General features: G+C 41.5%; 2 protein-coding genes across 13 annotated transcripts in view; one reads left to right on the top strand and one right to left on the bottom strand.

Annotated features, from left to right (window-relative positions):
- Nucleotides 1-6,176, top strand: part of LOC6736801 (tyrosine-protein kinase Src64B) — a 32,559-nt gene extending 26,383 nt beyond the window's left edge. For all 4 annotated transcript variants that reach the window (XM_044922861.1, XM_016170195.3, XM_039293250.2 and 1 more), the window contains 5 exons: nucleotides 878-1,721; nucleotides 3,573-3,789; nucleotides 3,895-4,148; nucleotides 4,216-4,523; nucleotides 4,585-6,176. In XM_044922861.1, the coding sequence (XP_044778796.1) occupies nucleotides 1,457-1,721; nucleotides 3,573-3,789; nucleotides 3,895-4,148; nucleotides 4,216-4,523; nucleotides 4,585-5,199 (1,659 nt within the window). In that variant the 5' untranslated portion in view covers nucleotides 878-1,456 and the 3' untranslated portion in view covers nucleotides 5,200-6,176. The remainder of the gene's footprint in view (nucleotides 1-877; nucleotides 1,722-3,572; nucleotides 3,790-3,894; nucleotides 4,149-4,215; nucleotides 4,524-4,584) is intronic.
- Nucleotides 6,177-7,503: 1,327 nt separating this feature from the next.
- The window catches only part of LOC6736800 (band 7 protein CG42540), a 34,825-nt gene continuing 15,140 nt past the window's right edge, over nucleotides 7,504-27,188 (bottom strand). For 4 of the 9 annotated variants that reach the window (XM_016170872.3, XM_016170879.3, XM_016170871.3 and 1 more), the window contains 7 exons: nucleotides 20,800-20,909; nucleotides 20,176-20,248; nucleotides 19,612-19,694; nucleotides 13,030-13,233; nucleotides 11,733-11,788; nucleotides 9,843-10,023; nucleotides 7,504-9,778 (listed from right to left, as the gene is read on the bottom strand). In XM_016170872.3, the coding sequence (XP_016030449.1) occupies nucleotides 9,458-9,778; nucleotides 9,843-10,023; nucleotides 11,733-11,788; nucleotides 13,030-13,233; nucleotides 19,612-19,694; nucleotides 20,176-20,248; nucleotides 20,800-20,909 (1,028 nt within the window). In that variant the 3' untranslated portion in view covers nucleotides 7,504-9,457. Of the gene's footprint in view, nucleotides 9,779-9,842; nucleotides 10,024-11,732; nucleotides 11,789-13,029; nucleotides 13,234-19,611; nucleotides 19,695-20,175; nucleotides 20,249-20,799; nucleotides 20,910-21,711; nucleotides 21,748-23,927; nucleotides 24,931-27,188 lie in introns of those variants that run through there. The other 5 variants (XM_016170875.3, XM_016170874.3, XM_016170877.3 and 2 more) reach the window with 3 other exon arrangements.

Genomic DNA, 27,188 nt, shown 5'->3' with positions numbered 1-27,188 from the left:
GCCTGCCCAGCTGGCATCCTTTCAAATGGTTGTTGCTGCTGCTGCTGCAGTTGTTGCAGCGGTTGATGTTGCTCCTGCATTTGCTGTATTGTGGTCATTGTGGCATCGTCGAGAGGTTGTGTGCAACTATTGCCCTCCGGCAGACGAGAGTGATGAGTTTTGCCGGCCAGGAGTAGTGTTGTCTCTTGGGGATCTTAATTGAGTTAAATGTGAGTGTGATTCAAAAAAATATGTCTACAATCTGAAAGAGTTATTAAATTTCAAAATAAAAATGGCAATATAATAGATTAAATTAAAGAATTTTAAATGAAATGGAATGTCGCAATTGAAGACCAATTTAATTGTTTCTTTTATAGCCATTTATACAATTTAACGAGCCAAGGTAAAGAATGCTAATTAAAAATTATATGACTGTTTAATTGTAAAGAGTCAACACAGAATTCATAGCAAAAAGGTAAAATCATAAGCCAAATGAATTAAGCCAATTAAATCAGACATGTTATATTTAATTTAATATTCGTATCTCTGGGCATCTCTAGTACAAAAGGGGCTGATGAACCCAAAGCAGCTTTGGAATAGGGTGGACTAGGGGATACTAGGAGATACTAGAGTGCATAAACCGAATTCGCCTGCCGGCCAAGTCAAGTGTAATAATGTGCCAAAAACGTTTAGGAAGCCACAGGATGTCGGACAATTGGCAAAAGGCAACTGTCGTCCGGCTGAGTGGACACGGGTCGGGTCAGTGGACTGAACAGTGGACAGGACACTGCTTGCATTCATTCCTTTGTCTGGGCGAAAATGTTTATTTAATGAATATTTATTAACACTAACTAATTTTGGTTTTCTACGCTTTGTTTGCTCCCATTTTGGCTCACAGGTGACTGACGACCAGGACGGCCAGCAATGTGCAGACGGTCGGTGGTTGAAATTGCTGGCAGGACTCAGAACCAGACCGCAAGGATCAACGCAATCAAGGAGCAGCCGTTGCAGCTGTGAATGCATCAGCAACTGGCAACTGGGAACTGGCAACCGGCTACTGGCTACTTTTTATATACACACATCCAGAACGAAATGCGTTTTTGCAGCTCGGCCAACAAGGAGATCATCACACAGATAGCAGTTGATAGATGAACTAAAGCAAATGCCCTCCAATTGCAGCTTTTGATGCAAACTTAAGGCAGGGGCCCAACACAGAACCCAACTTGACTGATAGTTTAAACTACTTACTATAAAGTAATCGAACAACATAATTACAAAACGAAAGGGCTGCAACAAATTTTTAATTACTGTTAAGAACAACTCGTTAATTGCCAAATATGTGTTGCCTGATGATCTAAAGCTGAACGAAACTTAGGAACATATATACATATATAATAATTATATAACATTAATCTTTAAAAACCGCCACGAATAGCTCAAGATCAAGAGTTAGCGCCAGGAGACACTTGCTTAAGCCATGGGCAACAAATGCTGCAGCAAGCGACAGGATCAGGAACTGGCACTGGCCTATCCCACTGGGGGCTACAAGAAATCCGACTACACCTTTGGCCAGACGCACATCAACAGCAGCGGCGGCGGCAACATGGGCGGCGTTCTCGGCCAGAAGCACAACAACGGTGGCTCGCTGGACTCGCGCTACACGCCCGATCCCAATCATCGGGGTCCGTTGAAAATCGGCGGAAAGGGCGGCGTTGACATCATCAGACCTCGCACCACACCAAGTGAGTACATCCGCGAATAAAATTGGATTGCCCAATCTAATATGCGTACAATCATCCATTAGTAATTACAGTGAAACCCCTGTGTACCAGAACCTTTAACTTATCTAAATTTAATTCTATTTAACTAAGTTTTTTCTAATAAAAAGTTAGTTCCGTTAGGACTCTAACCATTTCATTCCCAAACTTTAGTCAGAGAACGGAAGTTGTGTTACCTACAGCCATGGATTTTAAATCCTTTGCCCTGCATTTTTTCACGACTTTAACCAATTTCATATAGATGAAGCTAAAGTGGTTGGATTTTCACTGTTTGTTTTCGTATTATCATGCATTAGTAATTAGCTGTTGGCTGTTAGTCTCTCCTGGGTCGCGGGTGGAGTGATAATTCCAGCATTTAATTAGCAATTTGACTTTTTGCCTGCCACAGAGATTGGCTTTTACCCGCTGGTTGGCCTTGTGTTTGCATAATGTGGCAGCCAGCTAGCTAGCTAGCGAACTAACCTGCCACATAACCAGCGTTCATCCAAGTCACCAGTACCCCACATCCATAATTAGAGTTCCCCGTCCCAGGAGGTTCAGAGGTGGAGTCAAGTCATTTGCCAGGTGGCAGGGCAATTCTCATATTTGCAGTGGTAATATGATGAGAGTCGTTAACCTTGACCACTTCTTGTGTGCGTGGCCCAGTAATGGAAGGAAAGAAGGGGGTTGGGTTGCTGCTCTTGGTGTTGGTTTAATGCCACCTTGACGGCGATATTGCATTCCATATGACACGACATTGCGTTTACGAGACCCCAGGGAGTTGGGCAAGGAGTTGCAGCTGGGAAGGAGGTTTTCAAGTTGCCAGCAGCAGGGCAGGCGCTTGTTGCTATGTTTGCGCAAGAAAATTGTAAGGTTCAGTACAGGAAATTCAAGGGATAAAGAAATTAGCAATGCAAATAAAGGGGGTTCCGTTTAAAAGTAGCACTTTAAAAGTGGCACTCTAAAAGTAGCGCACACATTTAAGCCAAGTATACTATGAAGGCATTAACTCGGTTAACTCCTCTTAGGAATCTTTTCATTTTGTATACAAACCTATACAAATTTCCATAAAAAATCGGTCCCTTTGGTGTACCATTGAAATGTCGGAATTATTTTGATCTGACCTGTCTTTCGTTGAGAAGGCAGACCTCGCTGGCAGCCGATTAACTGCTGGCATTTCTATCCGTGACATGACAGTACTGCCTTATAGCATATATGGCCGTAAAGCCGCTTAGGTCGTGTAAACCCACCGAGAGGTTGAGTGCTTGGCCAGTGATTTGTGCCGACTTTGTCAGCACGAACTTTGCATTCGGCATTTGGCATGGGCATGTGGGGATGATGAACCAGAAGGGTCAAAGGAGGAAGGGCGGGCGTTGCAATGGAGGGCAGCGAGCGGCCAAGGCAACTGAACTGGCAAGCGGCGCGTTCAGTTTATTTATGCGTTGCCTCGATGTGAGCTAAATCAATTAGCCAAATGCAAGTCAGTGCCAAAAATTGTGGCTTGGCAGCGTTTTCGAGGCACGAAATGAAATTGTTTCGTTGTTTATGGCCCCGGCCCCCAGAAAAGTATGCTATCCAATTTGCAATTTGCATTTGGCACCCTCAACGCGCCCATACTTTAACTCATTAAATTCTAATTAAGTTTCGGTCATGGCTGGCAAATTGGTTAGTCAAAATAGGCAGGGAAAATAAAAAAATATTATTTCCCAATTTGTCGCCATAAATTGCAATTTAAGGACGCAAATCAAATTTGCCCAGCCAGACGAAAATTGCCACTAACTCGACTCGTCCTCTCTTGCCTCATCCTTCCCACTTTTTATTTTTTATAACTTCCAGCCGGCGTTCCTGGTGTCGTGCTCAAGCGCGTTGTCGTGGCCCTGTACGACTATAAATCCCGCGATGAATCCGATCTGAGCTTCATGAAGGGTGACCGCATGGAGGTCATCGACGACACCGAGTCCGATTGGTGGCGTGTCGTGAACCTAACCACCCGGCAGGAGGGCCTCATTCCGCTTAATTTCGTGGCGGAGGAGCGCAGCGTCAACAGCGAAGAGTAAGTGCCTGTATCCATTATTTTGGATACTTTTCACAAGAGCTAATCCAGCTTCTTAATATTAAGTATTTTGATTAAATATTAAACGGCCTCTTCTATTCCCAGCTGGTTCTTTGAGAACGTGCTACGAAAGGAGGCGGACAAGTTGCTGTTGGCCGAGGAGAATCCGCGTGGCACTTTCCTCGTGCGACCTTCAGAGCACAATCCCAATGGCTACTCGCTGTCGGTGAAGGATTGGGAGGATGGACGTGGATACCATGTCAAGCACTACCGCATCAAGCCGCTGGATAATGGCGGCTACTACATAGCCACCAATCAGACGTTCCCCTCGCTTCAGGCCTTGGTCATGGCATACAGCAGTGAGTATATAGTTTTCGAACAGTGTGGGACTCTCAAACCTATTAATTAATTTCCTTATCTCTGAAGAAAACGCTCTTGGCCTGTGTCACATATTGTCGCGTCCCTGCCCCAAACCGCAGCCCCAGATGTGGGACTTGGGTCCGGAGCTGCGCGATAAGTACGAGATTCCGCGCTCGGAGATTCAGCTGCTGCGCAAACTGGGACGCGGCAACTTTGGCGAGGTCTTCTACGGCAAATGGCGCAACAGCATCGATGTGGCGGTCAAAACACTGCGCGAGGGCACCATGTCCACGGCTGCTTTCCTTCAGGAGGCCGCGATTATGAAGAAGTTCCGCCACAACCGCCTGGTGGCCCTCTATGCCGTTTGCTCGCAGGTAAGTGCGATTAATATATTTTCATTAATGTGTATTAACTTGAACTATGAATCGCTTGCAGGAGGAGCCCATTTACATCGTGCAGGAGTACATGTCCAAGGGTAGTCTACTGGACTTCTTGCGCGAAGGCGATGGCCGCTACTTGCACTTCGAGGATCTCATCTACATAGCCACCCAGGTGGCCAGCGGTATGGAGTATCTGGAGTCCAAGCAGCTCATCCATCGCGATCTGGCGGCCCGTAATGTGCTGATCGGAGAGAATAATGTGGCGAAGATTTGTGATTTTGGATTGGCGCGTGTCATCGCGGATGACGAGTACTGCCCCAAGCAGGGATCCCGGTTTCCGGTCAAGTGGACGGCGCCCGAAGCGATCATTTACGGCAAGTTCTCGATCAAGTCGGACGTGTGGTCCTATGGCATTCTACTGATGGAGCTGTTCACGTACGGACAAGTGCCCTATCCGGGCATGCATAGTCGCGAGGTGATTGAGAACATTGAGCGCGGTTTCCGCATGCCGAAGCCAACGAATCACTACTTCCCGGACAACATTTATCAGCTGCTGCTCCAGTGCTGGGATGCTGTGCCCGAGAAGCGGCCGACATTCGAGTTCTTGAACCACTACTTCGAGTCCTTCTCGGTCACGTCGGAGGTGCCGTATCGAGAGGTGCAAGACTAAACAGAGTCCAGCCTATTCACACACATCACCAACACTCTCTCACACGCATACACACACGTACGATATATATATAGTATATAAAGTTATACATATATTATACATTTATATGCATATTTACTATAATTCTTAAGACTTTTTAATGGCATAGTTGCATACCAACCAACCAACACACATGAACTCTATATGTATGGTATATGTATGTGTTTAAGCGTATCTTAACAATTCAGAAACCAACAACAAACAAAAAAATCAACAAAACAAACAAAAAAACTAAGATCGGAAAACAAAATTTTATATTTTACACGCAAAACTATTTTATAATTTATATACCTACTGTATGTACTATGGAAATAGAAAGTATTTAACTAGTTTTTTAAGCTTAACCGAAAAGAGAAAGGGGCCGAGAAATGATACCAAGAAATCAAGAAAGAAATTGAAGGCGACTCTATTGAATTTCAAATCGAATACAGCTACAATTTAACGCTACTTTAATCGGTGCTTAGGTTTTATGTATAAACAATCCAATCCAATCCAATCTACAACTATAACTTTTTGATCTTAACCTCCCTCTGCTGAATAGTTTCTTCTGATACTTTCCACACACACGACTATCGACTAAGCCAAGTATTATTTGACTCAATCAAACCGTATCAAGAAATCGAACATTTACGCAAAACAAATTGTTGCTAATGAGAAACTCCAATGATGGCATTTACTTATAAGGTGGCGTCCACCCCTCGTCTCTACTTCCAATTCAGAAATCTACACGATCTATCACCCGAAACATAGTATGTTGCTTCTTCCTCGAGCAGGTGAAGCTACGAAAAAATAAGTTAGAAGAAGCGAAAATTGCATTTTGTACAAATCATTGAAAAGGAGAGAAAAACGCATTTGACATATTTCGTTGTTAGCAATTGAACCAATGAATGTTTATAGTACATTTAAGTTTATGCCAAAATTATTGTTTATTCTTTGTTCGTATACTTAAGCACAAGCAACACAATTGGGCACTGTCCATGTAGTCTAGATATATCTATTGATGTATAACCTGCAGCGTTGGCCCGCATTTAGTTCCTCTCCAGACCTGCTGTTCCTTGCGTGTGCAGCCCAAATCAATAGCCCGACTCAAGCCATACGGATAAACTGCTATCTTAAGGGTTTCAAATGCAAATTGTCAGACGATAACGATTCTAATCGATCAATGTATCAATCCACAATCAATCACACAAAACACACATCTATCTTAGCTTCTAGATGACCGACACGAACAGATCCACACATGAAACATGAATCGAACATCGATTGAGGAGACTTTATTTAATTTATTTGATTTTTGTTATAATTTTAGTTTGTCGTTCATCGATATAGTACATATAGCATATATTGTGTTGGCCATTGTGTGCACATTCTGTAGCATAAAACCAAAGTTTAGCATTTCGTATTGAGATATATGTATTTGTAAAGAAGATTTATACGGCAACTCGAAGCATTTCACACGTAAACACACACAGAGATCAGTTTATAGGATAACCAGGCTTAAAACTAACGAGAACAACAACCAATCATTGTATGAAATGGCATTCAACGTAATCACAACGGAATCACTGCAAATAATTAATTAAAATATTGTTATAATTCACAGGCAAAACTGAAATTGTTTAGCGTAGTTGATGAATTTTTGTATATAAACTTGACATAACGTGTAGAAATAAACGAGAAATTTAATTGAATGATAATACCGAACTAATAATTAATGATTTTGTGGCAGCTGAAAAACAACAGCCATTGGCGGCGCAGGCGGCACGCAAGGCATTAACCAGAACACAACCAGAACAAAAATAAAAATTTCACAAATTTTTTATACAAACTGCGGCAATCAAATTGAAAGATTTACAAAATTTTTCAGCCTTTTGCCTGGGTAGGCGTGTTGCATGCGCTGACAGCGGTTTTTGCCTGATAACACACGAATAGCAATGTCTGATGAATAATTATAGAAATAACAACTGAGAATTGTCATGTACTGCGGATAATGGTTCAACACGCAGATACAAATATGAATGAAAACTGAATTTAGCTGATGTAAAATGATAGAAATGTGTCCGTTAAGTCGGTTAGGTGTGTAATGCATAATACAAATAATAATGATAATAACTAATAAAATTGAAAAGTATGTAATAACTAAGAATCAGTTGTTTTATTGGGGCATTATTGTATTTGGAATAAATTTGTTTAAATTGCTTATTTTCTCCTCGAATGTGCTTAGAACTTACCAGTTTTGAAATTAAAATAAAACTCATGGCTCGCTTTTTGTTTTTGCTCTTTTGGATACCAAAAAAGTTGAAGAAATTTTATTGTTCCTTTACACATAAATCTAATTGTATGTGGATAATGAAATCGTTTCTGTTTAAAAATTTTCAAAGGCAAAATTGTACATAATATGTAGTTCGTTATGCTTGCATATGTATATATATTATTATTTCAATAACTCGTTTCGTATTTCATGAAGTGCGCTAAAAAGTAAACTTTTCCGTGTTGCAAATACATTCTAGCATAAGATGCATTTCGTTCTTCGACTTTTTCTTACTTCAGACATATTCAAGTAGATGGAATCTACTTCGAGAGAGGCTAGACGATCTTCTACATCATGTGTATGTGTTTGTGTTGGTGTGTGGTGTATACCCGATACGATTATGCAATATTAATTAAGGTGTCAATTGGTAAAACAGTTCTGTACGGCTTAATTGCTCTATTTGTTTATTGTATGTACAATAAATTCGTATTACTCTTATTTATTGTTTGGCATTCGTATTTTGGACCTACGAACGTTGCTGACTAGTTGATTTCATCTGTTAGCGTGGGTTCAGACAACTTTTAAAAACTGATCGATATTTTTAAAAGATTTCTAAACCCACTATGATCAAACAAATCCTCTAGATGCCTGGATTAGCTCCAGTGGAAACAGATTAACAGTTGTATTAGTTGGAGTGTACCATATGAGTACAACTGTTCATAATGAGAGTTATTAAAGTCCTATAAAGTTTTAATTGGTTTTGAACAACAGTAACTCTATTTTATACGAGCTAACCTGATCACGACTTAAATGTAAATTTGCATAGCTAAGTATACAGCAATATTTTAAGTCATCAGATTCATCCATAATTAACAGGGTAACCACGATACGGATAAACATTTACAAAACGCCTTTGTCAACAGTTCAATGAATATTTTAGTTCAACGAGGGCCCGCTTTCTTGAATCAGTTAATTAATTTATTACTAAAAAGAAATGTTTAATAAAATACCTAATAAAGTAACAAAATGGTCTAATTTTTAACTAGAATGCAAGGAAACGGACCTTCGTGGAATATTGAGAGAAAAACAAACAATAATCTGTGGCCCGCTCAGTTCGTGAAAAGACAAAACCAAACCAACCATTTTTGACTATTTCAAATTTCATAATTCAAGACTTTCAAAACTGGTTGGTTTTAGAATTTTCATCTGAACGACCGCACATCATATGGTGTGATTTTAATAGTAAGTATTTTACTTTGATTTTTGTGTTTTGTGCTAAACTTGAGTTGCACCGCTAGTTCCTACATTTAATATTTAGAATTGCATCCTCTGGTCGTAAAGCTACAAATATTAAACTCTATTTTCGCCTCGTATGAAACTAGTCTAGGTTTGTATCTTTGTATCTATTTGACCTCAGATCCCTCGTTTCTTTCTTGAAGGATCTGCAGTCGACTAACGCATTCGAATCGCACTTATCGGTGTTATGAACTAAGATTTTTGATTCTTTTGAATCGTTGTTTCCGTTGGTTGTTTTTTGTTCTTGGTTTTTATGTTGAAACGCTCTGCACAATTATATATAGAGTTGCTGCTTAAAAAGCCCAGAAAAATGCATTACATTACATGCCCTAACAAAAATTGCATAGCCAGCTTTCATTTCCTAAAGGTAAGTAACTCAAAACGTGCAGCTCAGGGAAAAGGGATATGGGGATTTGAGATACACATTTTTAAGTTGGTCGTCAGAGTTAACCAGCCTTTGAAAATGAAGCAATATTTTCGACTGGAGAAAAAAGCCTGTTCAGTACACTTTTTCCTATCGATATTTGGATGTGCATTTCTTTAAAGGAAATGCATATATGATACATATTCCTGAAGTATTTTTATGCTATCTCGTTAGAAGGATATTCTTCAAACATTGTGCAGGACATTTTAGAGTCGACGAAGCCGAACCTTTTGTGATCTTAAGCTGATTTACATGGCTGATGAGATCTGCTGCCCCTGCTGATAGAGTTGATCCTGCTGCTGCGGCTGTTGCTGCTGCTGCTGTTGTTGCTGCTGCGGTTGGTACTGCTGCTGCTGCTGCTGCGGCTGTTGGTACTGCGGCTGTTGCTGCTGCATCTGCTGCTGCGGTGCCAGTTGCAATGGCGGCGGTGTGTTGCCAATTGCTGCCGCAGCTGCTCGGGCATTTTGCTGCGTTGTGGCCTCGTTGGTCTTCAGGAAATATGTTATTAAGTCGATGGGCAGCGGGAACACAATCGTCGAGTTCTTCTCCGCAGATATGGTGTTGAGTGTCTGAAGTGGTTTTGGTGCATAAATCATTAGTAAATCGCTGCCAAATCCCCGATAAGCAACTCACCTGAAGGTAGCGCAGTTGGAGGGCAGCCGGCGAATCGCCAATCACCTCGGACGCCTCGCGAAGAGCCCTCGACGCCTTCTGTTCTCCTTCGGCGGCGATGACTTTGGCGCGGGCTTCCCGGGCGGCTTCTGCCTCCGCGGCCATGGCACGTTGCAGTTGCACCGGCAGACGCACGTCCTTGCTGCTCGGTCGTTGGATAAAATGAGATTAGCCGGCGTGACTTGCAGATTCGGAAATACTCCTAACTCAAAGCTAGTGCTATTTTTTACCCGCAAAGCATCTGCACTCAGAAAAATTTACTCCCTAACCTCTTTTTCCCCATATTCAGACTATCCATTCTAAATTCATTTTTAAGACCAAACGAGATCATATATGAAACTCCAGGATTTAATTTTTCAGTGCACAAGTGCGCACGACGGAGCTTGAACTTCCCATTCAGACTGGTAAAATGTATCTTGTCGAGCGTTTGTCCTCAGCGCTTTTAAATTTAAAGCTATCAACTGAAATGTGCAGAGCTGTATGCTAATGGCACTCAGCTCAATGGCGCATCTTTAATTCAAATGTGGTCTTGGAAAACATTTTTTACGACCAGCGAGCCGTGATGTTAAATTTATCAAATAATATTTATATCGCTCTATTTGTCTTGAATTTAAATCGAGTTATATAACTTATAAACACCACAATTTCTCGCATCATTTTATTGGCCATTTGAGGAAGTTATAAACCATCTGATCAATATCATAACGCAGCCGGCGAAGAAGAAGTGAGGTGCAATAATGAAATATTCAACAACTGCCATAAAATAAAACCGTTTTCATCGCAAATCGGCCAACTTTTGCCTGATGAAGAAGTGGGAGTCTGTTTTTTTGCGGAAGGGGAGGGCAAAAAAGGTAGCAGCCGCAACATAGCCACAGCTACAGCAACAATAATACGACCAACAACAAGCGACAGGGCGTCAAGTTGTTGCAGCTGTTTCAGCATGGCCAACACACCAACAGCAGCAGCAGCAGCAGGCTCTTCCACTCCGCCATATTGTGTTGGCCCTGTACGAGCATTTGACATGCCAACGTCAAAACACTTGGCACTGCGAAAAAGTGAAGCTGACAAAGTAGCCACGTGCCCCCTACCCGTCCTCACCCGCGAGTGGCAAATAATAAATTATAACAACAGGGCCTCGGTGACAGCAGACAAAGGGCAGCAGCCAGCTCCGCCCGTCAGGCAGCGTTATTGTGATAAATGCCCGGAAAAATGGTATAACAAATAAAACAAATAACCAACAAACTCGAGTGCTGTGGCCTTGCAGGGACTACGATAATGTTTGCGGGACTCAAACTAGCCAATTTAAATGTTATATAAGCTGGGGATTACGGCAGACTCGGGAGACTAGTCAGCAGAAATGAGGGGGCGTTCTAGAGTTTCATAACGTTATTATAGGGGTTGTCTATATTTATCAGTTAAATTTCATATAAATATAATATAGCTTAATAAATACGGAATAGTTATTAAAATAAATTTAACGAATTGATTTTTAGCACAATAAATTCTAGCAGACCTATTTGAAAACTTTAAAGATCTTGATCTAAAAATTAGCCACCTCTAATATAGCTTTAATAACTCTCAATTTCCTCGTTTTCCTCTTCACAAGTGACCCAAAGTAAGGAATCAAATTCGCAAGCATTGAAACTAATCCATTCCCTTTAGAGAAATCACCCCGAAAGTAGCACTAGAAAGCAAAGCTCACAATATCCTTTGGAGCACATCAACTTCGACTTGGCGAGGTGAAACGTTTATAACATTACTTTTATAGCTTGACATAGAAACTTTTCCAGGTTGCCACTGCAAGGGTTGTGTGTGTGTGTGTGTGGGGGGTAAAAAAGCTGTGCTACTTACATTTCCACACGTTCAACTTTGATGCCCCAGGCATCGGTGGCTTCGTCGAGTTGAACCTGTTTATGATTGGAGCAGGCCAGGTAGTTGAGGTGGGTGCAGTCGTTGGTTGGTGAGTTGGGTTAGACGGTTTTGTTGGTTTCGAGGCGGATGAGTCGTGTGAGAAATAGCAGTAAAAATACATTAGTTTTTGTTTACACGCGTTTTTCAGGTCGTTAACAGTTTTGTTTCGGTTTTGCTTTTATTTCTTTCACCCTCTCCGCTGGCCTAGTGCATTTTTCCGCACATTGTTTGTGGGTCGTACAGCATCCTTGAAATGAAAAACTAAAAATGCAGCACTTGGCATCGTCGAGGGGAGTGAAAGGAGCCATGGAGCCGCACAGCCATGGCAACTTGGCATTTTGCACATGTTCGCACATCGACGTGCACCAGCGGCTGCCGCTGATGGTGATGCTCGAGATTTTCGCCTGATTTTGAACTATTTTTCATATGGCATGGAAAATAAATAAATAAAACGACCCGTTGCCAGGCTTGCCATAGAATTTGGGTTAAGTTGGCAGCTGCTAAGATATGCGGCTCGTAACTTTACCACCATCGCCTCCCCGATGCCTTTTCAATTTGTACATTGCGATGAAAAAACGCTTTGGCTCCGAGATTATTTTCATGCCAGGCACGGAGGGCAGACAGACATATCGCCTTTGGCAGCTGTTAAATTTCGCAATTAATATTTCGCCAGCGGAGTTTCACCGCAAAACTTTAAGGTTTATGCTGCATAATTAGGAGCAGAAGCTTAAATGTCATCTGTCAGCAGAAGGGACTGGCAAGTAGCTGCATTTATTCTGCGTGGATTTTCTCGTTTCCTTTGTGCACGCAAAAAAATATTTGGATTTACATTAAGATAGGACAGGAGATTAACATTTAAGACTTCTCTGGTCTTTTTCACATAATAAACTGGATCGAGTGCTTTATGACGATGCTCTCGTTAGTGGCGCCCAACGTAGAACATATATGGTTGTACAAGTGGCGCCCAACGTGGAAAAGCAAATCTTGATACAATTTTGTACAGTTGCAAACAGCATCCAATTTTTAATATCTTCGGTATGAAGCAATATATTTGTTAAAAAAGTCTTAATGAAAGTTAGTATCATTGGATGGCTTTTTTCCTATGTGTATTTCATTGTGCCGGTAAACTAAGTAAATTAGAGGAAGCAGCTCGACGAAGTCGCTAGATTCTTTGGAGAGGGAGAGAGCTTGTTGGCGGGCCGGGCCAACTGGCAACTGTCAACTGTTCTGAACTCACCTGCATTGTGCCGGAAATCGTCATACGCTCGCTGAGTATCTCATGCAAATGCCGAGTTCCCATTGTGTTTCGTAGAGTAGTCTGTGCCAGTAGCCTGGTCGAATGGTGAGCATTCTCCACGTTCGCGATAGAGACGGTAGCATTTGATACCCGATAGTAAACCACTGCATCCACCGAAACCGTAACGCTATCCTTTGTGAGAACCTACAAGATGCAGTGGGTATTTTTTTTTTGGTTTGGGGACATTTGCTTTTTGCTTTCTCTATTGTTCCTGCTATTGTTGTAGTTGGTCTGTTAGTTATTTTTATTATTCGCTTGTTATTGTTGCCAACAAACACATTCACAGAAGTAAAGAGATGTGCGTATATACAGATACCATTCGTATACGAGTATATATACACATGTGGGTGGTACTTTGGTGATAAGCTAAGCATTTTGTATCTGTATCAGTGGTTGGCCAGTTGTGCTGTGCACTTTATGGCCGACAAGGAGAGTGGTATAATGCGAATGCACTTGACTTGAACGTCGCTGGCTTCTTTTGGCCGGGTCGCTTTTCTCTAATAGAACTAAGTGCAGGGAGTGCAAACTTTTGCCACAGACCGACGGAAGGACCGACAATGGCGAAAGACACACAAACTCACAAAGCACACACACAAAGGCAGTGCTTTTTTCATCTTTTCATTTTGATTATTGCATCTGAGTCTGTGCATTTGGATTTGCATTTGCATTTTGCATTTGAATGTGTATCCGTGTATCTGTGCATCCCAAAAGTCCCAAAGTCTTTTCGCATTGTTTCGCATTCAGCGAACTTTATCCTAGCAATTTGCCGGCACAAGTTTTATGTGCTCGAGTGGGATTCGATCATCTGCGCAATGACGATACGTGAAGCAAACCCAAGAGCTTTTGGGTTACAGTGTATAAGTTAATGTACAAATAGTATGGAAGTTAAACAAATTATAAAAGTACACGTGTAAACGGCACAAACGATAAGCTGAAACTGAAGTACGAAACTGAAGAGCTAATCAAACTGAAGAACCAATAGCATTAAATCGTTTGTAGAAAAGGTCTTACATTCTATTGGGAGAAAGATAGTGTTGCAAGGGTTTCTTTTGGGAACAGAGAGATGTGGTGGGGGGTCGTGGGCGGTTTATGTACAAGTTTCCGGTTGCCCGTGCTTGGATTATTCCATCATGACCGCAAGTTTACTGGCCCTGCCCCAATGGTGTCAGCCTCGGTTCATGATGCCCAAATCGAATTCTCGAAATTTTATTTTTATAGTTCCTTTCCTCTCAGAGTTGGCTAAACTTATGCCCAACTATCTGCCGCCGCTGGCACACACAAGTCCATATATACCAGTGGTAAAAAGTTGCTCCCTCAACGACGGAGCGCTTTACGTTTTATGACCTGCCCAAACATTGTTCGGCGTAGTCTAGACCGCTTTTTACGGCCTCTCCACAAAGCTGAGGCTGTGGTGTCAATGTTGTTTAGTGTCATCGTTTCCACTCGGCCAGTTTCGAGGCTTTTCCATGCCCAGACTTTGGGCGGTGAACTTTTGGGCTAGGAAAATCTCTAGCACTTTGCATGTGAATCAACTGAAATGTGAGCAGCAGCAGCTGGAGGAAAAGCTAAAAGACAAGGTCGGAAATATTTCTGCAAATCCAGTTATGCATTTGAATTTGCCAAGACTTATTCTGTTTGCTATGGTTCTCACTTGAAAATTTTGAGCTATTGTTTGCAAACTTTAAAGAGAGGTAATAAAGGAGTTTTATGAATGTCTATACGGTGCGTATACGTTATATTTCAGTCATAAAGCTTTGTTTTATGATATTAATTCTGTTATCCTCTTAGCACAGCATCTTATTTTGTTCACCTAATTTCATTTGTTTTCATGCCATTCCATCTGAGATATTAAATTTGATTTGAATCTAGGGCAACAGTGCGTATGATTAACTTTCAGCTTGCACATTTGCTTGCAAGCATGTCAGAGATTCACATCCTTCAGTTAGGTGGCTTTGATTACTACCAAGCGCAGGCTTAAACAAATAATCTACAAATTCAATTGGGCTTTGTGTGCATTCTATTGAAAAATATCAGGGCTTTCGCACTGCATACCTTCTCATAATCATGCACCATTCACTTCATTATGAATGCCGTTCGAACATCCAAAGCCTGCTGCCTGCTGTCCATGAACAAAGCTCTAAATCAATTTGGCTCGAACAATGGCTTATTATTTCGAACAATAGTTGGTTGGCTTAGTTAGGGGGTGGCGATTGGGCGGTGGGTGGTGGGTGGTTGGCTGTTGGTGGTTGGTTTTGTGTTTTAGGCGGAGTGGAGTGGTGCTGAGTGGGTGGGATATAAGTCGCTCGTTCATTGCATTTTACGGAATAGAATTGAATGAGCAAACGTTCAGGAATCAATGATGAAACCATGGAAACAAGAGCAGAGATACAGATAGGTAGAGAAGGGTAATCGGAAGTGAATGAAATGAAAATTCCAAACAATAGTTTATACACTGTAACGCCTAAACTAATGAGTTATCAATTAAACACAATTTGGTTACTTATTACAATTTGCACAGTTTATGCTGCGAATTTGTGTCAGCATTGAAATTTAACTTTAATGGGACTCAACTGAAAATGTCCTTCACTTGCTAGCGACTAAAAAGTTAGAGTGATAGATAGAGCGACAGTTTAAAGAGGTCACAGTGAGTTTTAGTTGAAAGTATAGTTCTCTTCTTTAAGCTATGAGCTTTTGAACTAGGTATTGTATAGTATCTATAGTAATCTATTTCCTATTCTATGGGGCAACTACTGATGCTGATGCTGTGATGCTGGGACTTGCTCTAGCTTAATGTCCATATACTATATTTAACTACTATATCATCACTATAACTGCTGCGAATCTAGCGCGTTTTGGCGGGCGGGCGGCGCATTTAGCTTTTGTTTTTTTTTTGGTCTAATGCTCTGGCTTTTGGCTTTTTGGCCTGCATGCGTGCAGGAGTTGAGTTACCACTTTTTAACAGCTTAAACCACGCAAAACACACATAGATGAACTCGACATTATATGTATATATGTATATTCGCTGTGCGCATATATATATCGCATATATACAATGTGTTCTTGCATTTTATATTGGGAGGGGTGCGTCCTTTCGCTTGTGCTCAAACAAATCAAATTGTAACGATTTAATTAGTTAGTTGTACAATACATATTTTGTTGTTGTTCTTTTTGGACGGGGCTGGTTGGTTATTTTATTCTTTTGGGGGGGTGGTGGTGGTGGTGACTATGTTGGTTAAAACTAAAAGCTGTTCGTGTGTGTTTGTGAGCGTGTGATCTAAATGACGAATGTTAGATGTCTGTGTGTGCTTTGTGTGAGTGTTATATTCCGTGTGGTTTACTTATATTTTGATTTTATACTTTTGTTTTCCAGTCTGTACCAACATTTATAAACAATCTGTGGTATCTGGTTTTTGGTATGGTTTGTTTGGTTTCTTTTTCGTTTAAGACAGTTAGAAAGCTTTTTAGAATAGACATTTATGAAAATATATATTTAGCATGCTCTCAAAAATTATTCGAACGCTTAACCGAACAGGGGAGAGTGGGGGTTTATCAAGTAAGTGCATTTCGATAGTAAATTTCTTTTCGTGTGATTTGTTTTGGGGGTTTTCTTTGGTAGTTGTAAGTAGTTTTTGGTTTCGGTTCTTATATAAGGTTTGCTAAACAAAACTTACGTAGCTCATAAAACAAAATCAATATATATGTAGATATATAGAGACAGAGAGAGGTAGTTATATAGTTAATATATAGAGCTTAGGTAAGATAGACAGTCAGATAGAGGCAGAGACATATAGATAGTTTAGACAGAGATAGAGAGACAGTGAGAGATCGGTTTGTGACTGCTTAGCAGGAGAGTGAGCAAGACAGATGTAGTAGACAGAGAGAGGTATAGATAGACAGATTATAATTTTTTTGGTGGGAGGAAGTGCAATTGAGAATGTTTTTGTTGGGTTTTTAATGGGGTTCCACTTGCATTTTAAGCTACGCAAGACCTACAATTTCTGTTGCTTTTTTTCTGTGTTCCGGTGTTGCTGTCTTTGTGTGCGTGTCCTGGGACTCGAGTTTGTGTGAGTGCTGCACCCTGTGTTCAGTGAACAAACATTTGACATTCATTTCTTCATCAAGTTTTCTTTTTGGACAGACAGAGATAGAGACAGACAGTGAGTGACACACAGAGAGGGATAGAGAGGTAGTGGTGGAGAGAGATAGAGATAGAGGGGTTATGTTTGCGTGTGAGAGAGAGAGCCAATGCGTAATGCGTACAGTTCTTTTGTGGTTTTGCCCCGCCCCCGCCCACCAATTCGTTTTGCATATGCATATGTGGTGCTCGGCTGAACACAGAGAGCGAGACAGATAGATAGAGAGAGGTAGAATTTTCAGTTGATATGCATTCTGGCACTTTTGCTTTGAACTATTTTTTATATTTATTTTCTTTGTTTTCAAATTTTTGTTGGGTTTTTCATTCCTAATTGCAGGAGACAATCAGAGCTTTAACTATGCAAATTGTAATAACTTGAAGTTAATGTTCAAAAGACATCAAAAACTAAATACGATTACGATAACGATTACGATACGATTCAAAATGAAAAGAAATCCAAAATGAAAGTGAAACGAAATGATTCGCAAAAATCGCATTTCGTATGCACTTAAAAGGGAGATTTTCGGGTGAATGTGTTTGTAAATCTGGGCTTGTATGTGTCTTTTGGTGTTTGTGAATAATAACATCGTCATCGAGATGGCTTTGGGGGATTTTTTCATTTTTTCATTTTTTCTTGTTATTTTTTGTTCATCCTTGCTGCAGTGGCCTTCATGCGATTTACACAAAAAACCGAACAAACTCAAATGGAACATGAGAATGCTGGCGGATATGCAAAAAACGAAAAAACTAATAAAAATGGGGTATTTTTGACTTTGGTGTGTGAGATTCTGTATGTGAGTGTGAGTGAGTTTGCTTCACGTGACGTCAGCAAGATGTTAAAAAAGCCAGCGGATTGAAATCGAACCAGTTACCATTACTTCTATCTTAAAATTCACTTTAGCCTCGCTTTTTTCACCGCTCCATATTTCATTTAAGTCTGCCAAGTGAACAATGAAATATGCACAGGTAAAAATGAGAAATGGGTAGGGGGGTTTTCTGGGTTGGCTTTGGCTTGATTGCGATAAAAGATCAAGTAAGCGAACTAAAGGATGAAAAATTCCCAAAAATAAATGGAGCGCGTATCTGGATGAGACTCCTGTGTAGCACTATGTGTGTGTGAGTGAGGGCAAGGTGAGTCCTACCTCTGTATATGTGTGAGTTGTGGGTGTGGGTTGAGTGCACACCAATGGCAATAATAATAAAAATTCTGCAACATTGTTCAACTTCAATACGACAACAAGTACCATACAAAGTATTTAAAATATATATATATATATAGGATACAACAAGACTACCAACAACAACAACAACGAGAGTAGAGAGAGCAATGTGTGTGTGTGTGCGTTTGTGGGTGTTAGAACCACAATTTTCTTTTTCTCGTTTTATAAAACAAAATGGACTGCAGCCACTCGAAATGGTAGGGAAAAACAATTAAGTAAACTATAAATGTGGTCAACAAAAATGGTTTTCTTTCACTTTGCTCTTGATGATGCTGTTTTTGTATAATAGTGGTTAGAAAGAGGGGTTCTTAGCTGGTTGGAAAGTGGAGATAGATACGTTAATAGATATAGATAGCCATAGACATAGATATAAATATATGAATATAGAATGTATATAGAGGGAGAGCAGGAAGACACACAGATAGAGAGGCTGCATTGGGAAGAAAATCAAAACCGAAAAAAAACGAAACGAACGAAGAAGAAAGTAGAAACTAAAAGTAAACACCGTGACATGCGACGACAACAAGAACGAGGGGGAAAAAAGTCAAAGAAACGAGAAGACAACGTTGCGTATGCGTAATTCACGCTCCAGTTGCGCGTCCTGTATCCTTGTGTCTACATGTATGTGTGTCTGGGTGTTTGTGTGGCTTTTGGTACCCATGTGTGTGGGTGTCCTGTCAGCAGAATCCACAAAACAACTCAGATTCCGGCTGTGTTCAGCCAAGCTTCTCTTGCGGATTCCGCCAACAGGGCCCAAAATCTGTATCTTTTTATCTGTGTGATGGTGTGTCCGTGTATATTTCTTATCCTTTATTTTTGGTCAGAACACAAAACAAGAAAATGCAACCGAAAAATACATATATGAGAGTATATGTATAAACATCTCTTGTTAACAAACGTGTCGGCTGGAATAACTTGTGGCGAAAGCTAAAAGTTTAATTGGTTTCTGCTTTACTTGGCATCGTTTTAAAATGTCTTGTGTTAGCGTGTGTGTTTGTGGGTTGGAGGGGACTTTTTGAAGTACATAAACTAAAAAGATTTCCACTTCTGGTTAATAAAACAACAACAACAACATCGAAGAAGGCAGCATATGTTTGTGACTGCCACTGCAGGTTGCAACAGCTTTTTTCGGTATCAACCGGAACCGGAACTGCCACCGGAACTTACCTCCTGCGGTGGCACATCGTATGTGCGAGTACGCAAGTCCACACGGGCATAGGAGTCAATGCAGGGCAGGATGAAGAAGATACCTGCAATTACGGTTGAAATGCTTTAAACGCTCGCTAAGAGTTACGGACTACACTGGCTAACAGGGATATAAAACTTAGAGCGCCACAATAATTTATAAAAAATATCTTTCTAAAAGACATTTTAGCTTATTCTATATATAATATATTGTGAAAGTAAATATTGTTGAATTTACAACTTTGTTTGTAGTGCTTCCCTTGGTCTAGGAACTTCTTCACAAAAATTATGCAAACTAGTGTCATGACTGTGGCAGAAGTTCGCCTCGATTTGGCTAATCTCTTCCTCCCTCGGAATGGGAGCACAAAAGCAGAGCACACGGACTGAGAGCCGCCCCAGAGTCGCTAATTTGGAGCAAGTGCAGCAATTAACACAAATTCATGTCGCAGGCGAGCGGCACTAAAATTTGCATAGAATCGTTACCCCGCCGCTCTCCTGCAGCCCACCCCTGTTTGCACCTGTAAAGCTGCAGTTCTGAGTACTCACCTGGGCCCTTGGCACCGCCCTGCATAAGACGACCCAAACGGAAGATAACCGCGCGCTCGTACTCCTGCACCACCTGCAAAATGTGGCAGGTGAGTGAAATGTTCATGAAACGAAATTGAAACTTGAGGAAATGCTAGGGGTACAAGCCTTAACTACCCTGTTAAACATAAAAACTAACTTTTAGTATAAAAGCATCCAGACATGTGGTATTAACGGCTTAGAGAAGTGACTGTTAATCCTGCTGTTTATAAAGTTTAAAAAATTTACATCTAATCAGCTTTTATTCACTTTGTGTTTATATCTGAAAAAAATATGCTTATCCACAAGGAGCTTAACATTTTTAAAGACTTAATCTCCATAATGCGCTTATTACTTATTATTAAAAAACTGGGTCATGGTTGCCATACAGACTTACATATACCTATAGTTCTGCTAATTTGATGTATGATGAAATTTAAAATTGTTTAATAAATATATAATTTATTAGCTTATGTTTACGGAAATTCCTTTAGGTTTATGAAAATGTAGGCTATCAGTTTGTAAAAGCTTACTTTCTATACATTTTTCATCAAGTTTTTAATTAAAAGAACAATCAAAAACTATGTATTTCAAACAAAAGCTTACCTTAAAGCAAACGAAGAGACTGAAGGGTAGCGTCATTATCACAAGAGCCACGGAGAGAAATATTAGCAATTTTCCGCATGTTGATGCCTTATCGCTGATTTCCTCGTCCGCTGCGAGAGAACGTGGCGAGAAAACGAGAAAATTTTCTTATAAATACATGTAACGTGGCAGGATGGAATCAAGTGCTCAAAGCAAATGCTGCAAATTAAGGCTTAAGCTATAAATTCGTTTTGTATTTTCCTCGCTTTCCTTTGGGCTCTGCTCTGCTCTGCTGAGAAAAGAGCCAAGACTGTTACATGAATAATGCGCTGAGCATCTGAAGAAAATAAGAAAAAATCCTTAAACGAAAGACCTCCGCATGGCGCATACAAAAATCGCAGACAGAATGTCGCAATAAAAAATGGTGAGCAGAAAAAAAGGGTATTCTTCATTACGCAGTACTCGTATTACTTAAAGTTTAGTCAAAAATTGAAGTTTTTGGGAGGGATTTTTTTTGGGGGGCAACAAGTCGCCCATTTGGCTTATTGATACTTGAGACGCGCCATAATTTCGATGGGGCCCTCGTCGCGTCGTAAAAGTCAAAATGTTGTTCCCGTGGGGAGCTTGAAAAAAACTGTAGCATACTTAGGTGCGCTCACCAAAAAGAAAAGGCGGAGACGGAAATCGAAATACAAGCAAACAAGGAGTGTGCATACATTAAAAAACGGAAATTTCTCAGTAAATACTCATAGATAGTAGTCATTATAGTTAGATAGTTAGATAGAGTTACACATAGAAAGTAGAGTATAGCTTTGTAACAGGTTAAAAAGTAGCTGTGTGTGTGTTTCTGTTTTTCTGTTTGATTTTGGCTGTAGGATGTGGGGATCTTTTTCTGTTTTTTTCTTGGGCATTGTCCAAATTGGTGCGACTTACAATAGAGAAATCCATGTGAATGTTTTGCTTGTGTATCTGCAAGAATACGATAAATCGAACAACAAGAGAAATTAATTGGGGGGAAAGCTTTTCGGCTCGATCAGCAACTAGCCAATTGGTGTGTTTTTTGTTAGATTTTCTGGGAGCTGGTTCTTGTGTTTCATCGTCTTTTTCGAGTGCTCGGCGATCCTGCGGGGATCTACTTAGCTGCTCCATGCCATGCAGTTTTTTTTTCTTTTGGGGTTTTCCTTTTGGGTTAAACAGCATGCTTCAACGAACTACGAAACTCAAAAAACTAGCTACGAACGCAAGAAAAATCATAAATTATTCATGCCACACATTTAAATGCTGTTTACGCGCTGCTGTTGCAGTTTATTTGCCTTCTGGTTTTTGGTCTGGTTTGCAGCTTTCCGTTTTCAGTTACCCGTAACCAGTTACCAGTTTGCTGGCTGCAGCTGCTGGCAATTAGCGGCACGGCACAGTTTGCATTTCAGTTTCAATTACAGTTCATTGAAAAGTTGCCACAATGCCAACACCCAGCAACGGCGACGTCAGCAAAGTGTTTTTAACGAGCTCTCACCCACTCACTTACATTCACCCAAACTCACACAGACACACACACACACACACACACACAGACAAAACATGAAAAGCGACGCTGGAAAAGGGAAAACTTTGATGGGCGAATCCTAGGGCCTGGTCTAAGCCAACAAGCTGCCAAACATTCTGGGCAATTCCTCACCACCTTCAAACTCTTCGCATCGCATCGCACCGCAGCAAACTTTTATTGAAATTGATTTCAGAATAATTGCGATTTGAATGTGCCACTGGCACGGGAGAGCCGAGAGTTTTGCGCCGAGATGAAAGGATTTCAGGATCTGAGGATTTATGTGTAACGCCCGAGGCTGGTGACCGCAAACCTAATAGATTTATAGCCAAATTGCTTCAGTAAAAATGATAAAATGATGGAGGAAGAGCCGGAAAAAATGTGGCGCTGAAATTGTAATTAGGTGAATGGGGACTTCTGGCCTTAATTGCATCACCTTAAGCCAGGTTTTAAGCGGGTCTTAATTGAATTTGCACACAGTTACCAACAGTACTGCGTTTTTTAAATGTATAATACAATTTTAATAATACATTTAGTTGTTGCTCCATTGATAGGGTGAAAATGAATGATCTGTTATTTAAAGAATTCAAAAAGAAAAGTCTTGATGTAGATGACCTCATTCGTTTCATGAGGAATTTACCTCAAATAATTTTAAAGAAGCTAATTTAATTAGCAAATGTCAATTATCTTTAGAACTAGTTGTTTTTTCCATTAGTTACCTTCCATTCACTGCCAGTTTTAATCAATAAGCCCCGAATTCAATATTTTATCGAGTCACCACTTTAGTTGCATACAAACGATAGCTGATAATTATTCGAGTGCTGCTGGTTAAAAAGCACTTATTTGGCCTCCTTTTCGGCTGCGGGTTGTTTGGTTTCTGTTATTCCATTCGTGTTGACCCCAACAAACACAGAAAAAAGAGCTGAATTTACCTTAATGTACAATCTCGGAGAACAATGTGTGGTCATAATTTTTTAATGACCAGCCAACGGCTGTCCAGCTGCTCGCCGTTCTCCCGCACCACCCCCTTAACCCACCCAGCCCGCTCAGCCCGCTCCGCCCACCGCTCCCACGCCCCCTCCACCGCGCCGCCCTCGCACCACATCAACGCATACGTCAGAGCGCCAGCCCCTGGCAAAAAGCTTTGCTCGGGAAATAGGTCAGCTTGATGTTGCTGCTGTTCATGATGATGTTGCTGCTGCTGTTGTGGTGTTGCTGCTGGTGCTGCTGCTGCTGGAGGTCCTGGCGTAAGTTAAAGCAATTTCTGATTGAATTTTGCATGGCAAATGCTGGAGAGACTGAACTCTTTTTCCAGGGCCTAATGAAGCGATTAGCATGCATGTGAAATGTCTTCATCGGGCTATATATACGAGATAGACACGTATGTACAGTGTACGCCTAACCTGATTAAGCACAGATACACAAAAATAAGAGGAAACGATTGATACAAAAATCCGAATTGTGATTTGTGGCGTCTCTAATCAAATTTTGATGTGGCAAATGCAAATGCAAAAGCGAATTGGGTGGGTCTTTGGAGACCGAGCAACAAGTTCAGCCAGGCGGCTACAGTGCACACTCTCTACAAGAGCCACCTGCAACATCAGCTCACCTCTTCGCGCCTCGGCTCGATGGATGGCCTGCTGCTGCTGCGATTGCTGCATTAGGGCGTGATGGCTGTGTGGCAGTTGCTGCTGCGGCTGCTGCATCTGCTGCTGCTGCTGTGGTTGCTGCATCATCTGCTGCTGCTGCTGCTGCTGTTGGTGGTGCTCGCGTTCCCTTAACTGTGGTTGCTGCAACTGCGTCAGTGGTTGCTGCTGCTGTTGTTGCTGCGGCTGCTGTTGGTGCAACTGTATGGAGGCAGTCACTGGCAGTGGTGATGAGGCCACATTATTGGACTGATGGTGGTGCAGATGGTGGTCCCGTTCCCTATCCCGATCGCGATCCCGTTCCTCCGACTGACTCCCCGCCGGGGCGGGTGGCGCAAAGGTGCTTGTGCTGGCCGTCAGACGGGGAGGCTGATGGTGGTGCGACTGCTGCTGTTGGCGGTGCAGCTGGTGGTCCCGATGCTCCATGTCCATCATCGAATCGGGCATCAAGCCGCGCTCGCAAAACGAAGCCAGTGCGGCGGCTGTTCCTGGCTGCTCCTGGTCAATCAGAGTGGCGTCTTTAGTCCGTTAAGTCTTGTCCTAGTCCTAGTCCTGCATCCTGGCACTAGCTCTGTTCTTTTCTTCAACGCACACGCACACACTCTCACACTAGCACAGCCACTACTGCGGGCTCACACACACACTAGGCTGAGCTAGTTTTCCCAGCTCTGTGTCCATTTCCCTTCGGTGGTTCGGGCTCTCCTGGTTGAGCTGCTGTTGTTAGTGCTGCTGCTGCCTCGCTCGGAATCCAACTGAAAGTGCGCCAGCAGCCAGCATCCTTTTATATCCTCGCAGCACATATCCCTGCCGAGCCAAAGCTCGCTCGCTCTCAACTTTGTTATCAGCCAGCGACCAGGATCAAAGAGCTTTTTCGCCGCTCTCCCTGCTGCAGATTGCAGGTGGTGCAGCATCATCGCCAGCCAGCCGAAGTAGAGATTCAACTTTCACCTTTTTCCCAACTTGCACTGACCTTGCGCACTCCCCGAAACATTGGTCCCGGCTTGAACTTCAGGAACAAAGCTTTCTCCTCTCTTCCCAAGCTTTCGAGTCCTGGCTGGGGAAATGCGCAACAGAGATGGAGCGATGCTGCTGGCCATTTAGTACCCCCACGCACACAGAGAGAGTGAGAGATAGAGAGAGTGTACTAAAACAGGACATTCCCCTACCTACAAAAAACAAAAGGCAGAGAAACCGAACTCGTGTGTGTACAGGTGACAAACCTAATTTATGACACCTTCGACATACACACACAACCACCTGCTTTGCCACTCGCATCCATTGTAGTCAGACAAGAGTGCTCTGTACCTTCTGTGTTTGTTAACTGGCATGGAATGATATGTGCGAGCATGAGCACCGGGTCCGGTGCCAGTGCCACACCATCATCCTGGCCAGAAAAACACATCCTGACACCGCCTGCCACGCTTCACTGCGAATTTCTAATGAACCCACCTCCGAAGCCAAAGCCTGTCGAACTGTCGAATATTTTAGGTCACCTGCAGCTCCTGAGCTTTGCTTTTGAGCTGTCAATTACCGTTTACGCTTCATTAAGCGCCAAAAGGGGGGTGTCGCGGGGGTATTATTGCTGGTGGCGCTGCACATAGAGAAAATATCAATCTTCAGCTTTGAAATACCATCCCATCCATAACTCTTGCAAATTAATTAATGAATCGACTTGCTCAGGAGGTAAGAAGTTATCTTCGCTGCTTGTCCTAAAATTTTGTAAAAGACAATGACAACTAAAGTATGAAAGTATGACAACTATTTAGAAATGATCAAAAGGTATAACTGTAATATTTTTGTATATAAAAAAGATTTTGGAGAAGTAGTAGCAATAATCAACACAACATTGCAGTGAATTCTAAAAAAGTGCATTCCAAACTCTATTCTTTAAATCTAATTACTACCTCGTAACGTCAGAACTATTTAATCTAAACATATAATGAAATTATTAGAAAATAAAGTTATGTTTCAACGAATGGTTATAAAGGCAATATTTAGAAAAAAAGATTTTTGTAAGGCCATGGAAAAATGTTCATTAATCCACTAACATTTTTATAACAACCCTAATTAGACATTTTTTTACTTGTGTAAAAATATAATAACGTCTACTCCCTGAAGTACAGGACGCGGGCAAGTGACGGGGCATAGGATACACCATACACGGTGTCAACTGTCGCACCACAGTGCGTATGAGTGTCATTATGTTTGACATTCATTCACATCACTCCACAAAAGGAGCACTCCACTCTGAAGCAGGGCGGAGCAGTTAATTAATCTCGGCTTGTTGATTAATGTCCGGATTGATTTGGGTATTGCCACATATTCCCTTTTGCAGACAAATGGGGCACTCGAGTGCCAGACTAGGTGCTTTATTATTAGTCCACCAGAATGGCCCGGGACTTGGTTACTCGGTTGCTCATGTGCTACACGTGCACACATTTGCCATCAGATTCTAATCTCGGAGAGAACTGGGAATACCCGATGTGTTATTGCCTTCCATTAAAGGTTAAATTCCGTGTTTAGGAATCGATTTTTGGTGTCTAGAAGAACTAATTTTTCTAAGAATTTGAATATAGTTTGCGTATTAAGCATTGAAAACTTTTTCTTCAATATCTTTTTCTAGGGAAATCCAAATTTAACTACCACTACAATTTCCACTCGTTTTAGGGCAGCAAAAAATCTAGTTTTCCATTCGATTTGCATTTTCTATTAAGCGAAATGGCATCATTTGGCAAAGCTAGATAAGACTGCATGGAAAAGTTGAGGTTTCAAAGAGAATTTCACAGTGGACGCTTCCCAAACCGCTTTCGATTCCAATGCGAAAACTCTGGTTTTTCCAAACAGAATTTCATAGCGGTGACGAAGACAACGAAAAGGACTTCTTAACCACAACCGGATGGCAGTTAAGTGAGTCCCGCCTCTGGCTTTTATTTTGCCATACGCGGGTTTTATAGACAAACACATAAAAACGAAGGCGGGCCTTTTTTGCCTATCGAAAGACAAAGCTGCGAAAGCCATAAAAACGATTTTTTTCTGCTGATGAGGGGCAAAGGATTTTCTGAGCGGGTTTTCCTGTCCAGGATTGCAGAGAACTAAGACAAGCGAATGATGTCACAAACATGGCATAAGCCAAAAAAAAGAGACGTGAGTTAACTGTGTGACAGTATGCATATGTGTGTGTGGAAGTTTGAACAGTTTTTCAACTATTTTGTATGGACGACGAG

Source organism: Drosophila simulans, chromosome 3L, assembly GCF_016746395.2.
Source record: "Drosophila simulans strain w501 chromosome 3L, Prin_Dsim_3.1, whole genome shotgun sequence".
Classification (NCBI taxonomy): Eukaryota; Metazoa; Arthropoda; class Insecta; order Diptera; family Drosophilidae; genus Drosophila; species Drosophila simulans.
Note: the sequence above shows the minus strand (reverse complement) of the source record. Positions and strands in the feature narration are given on the sequence as shown.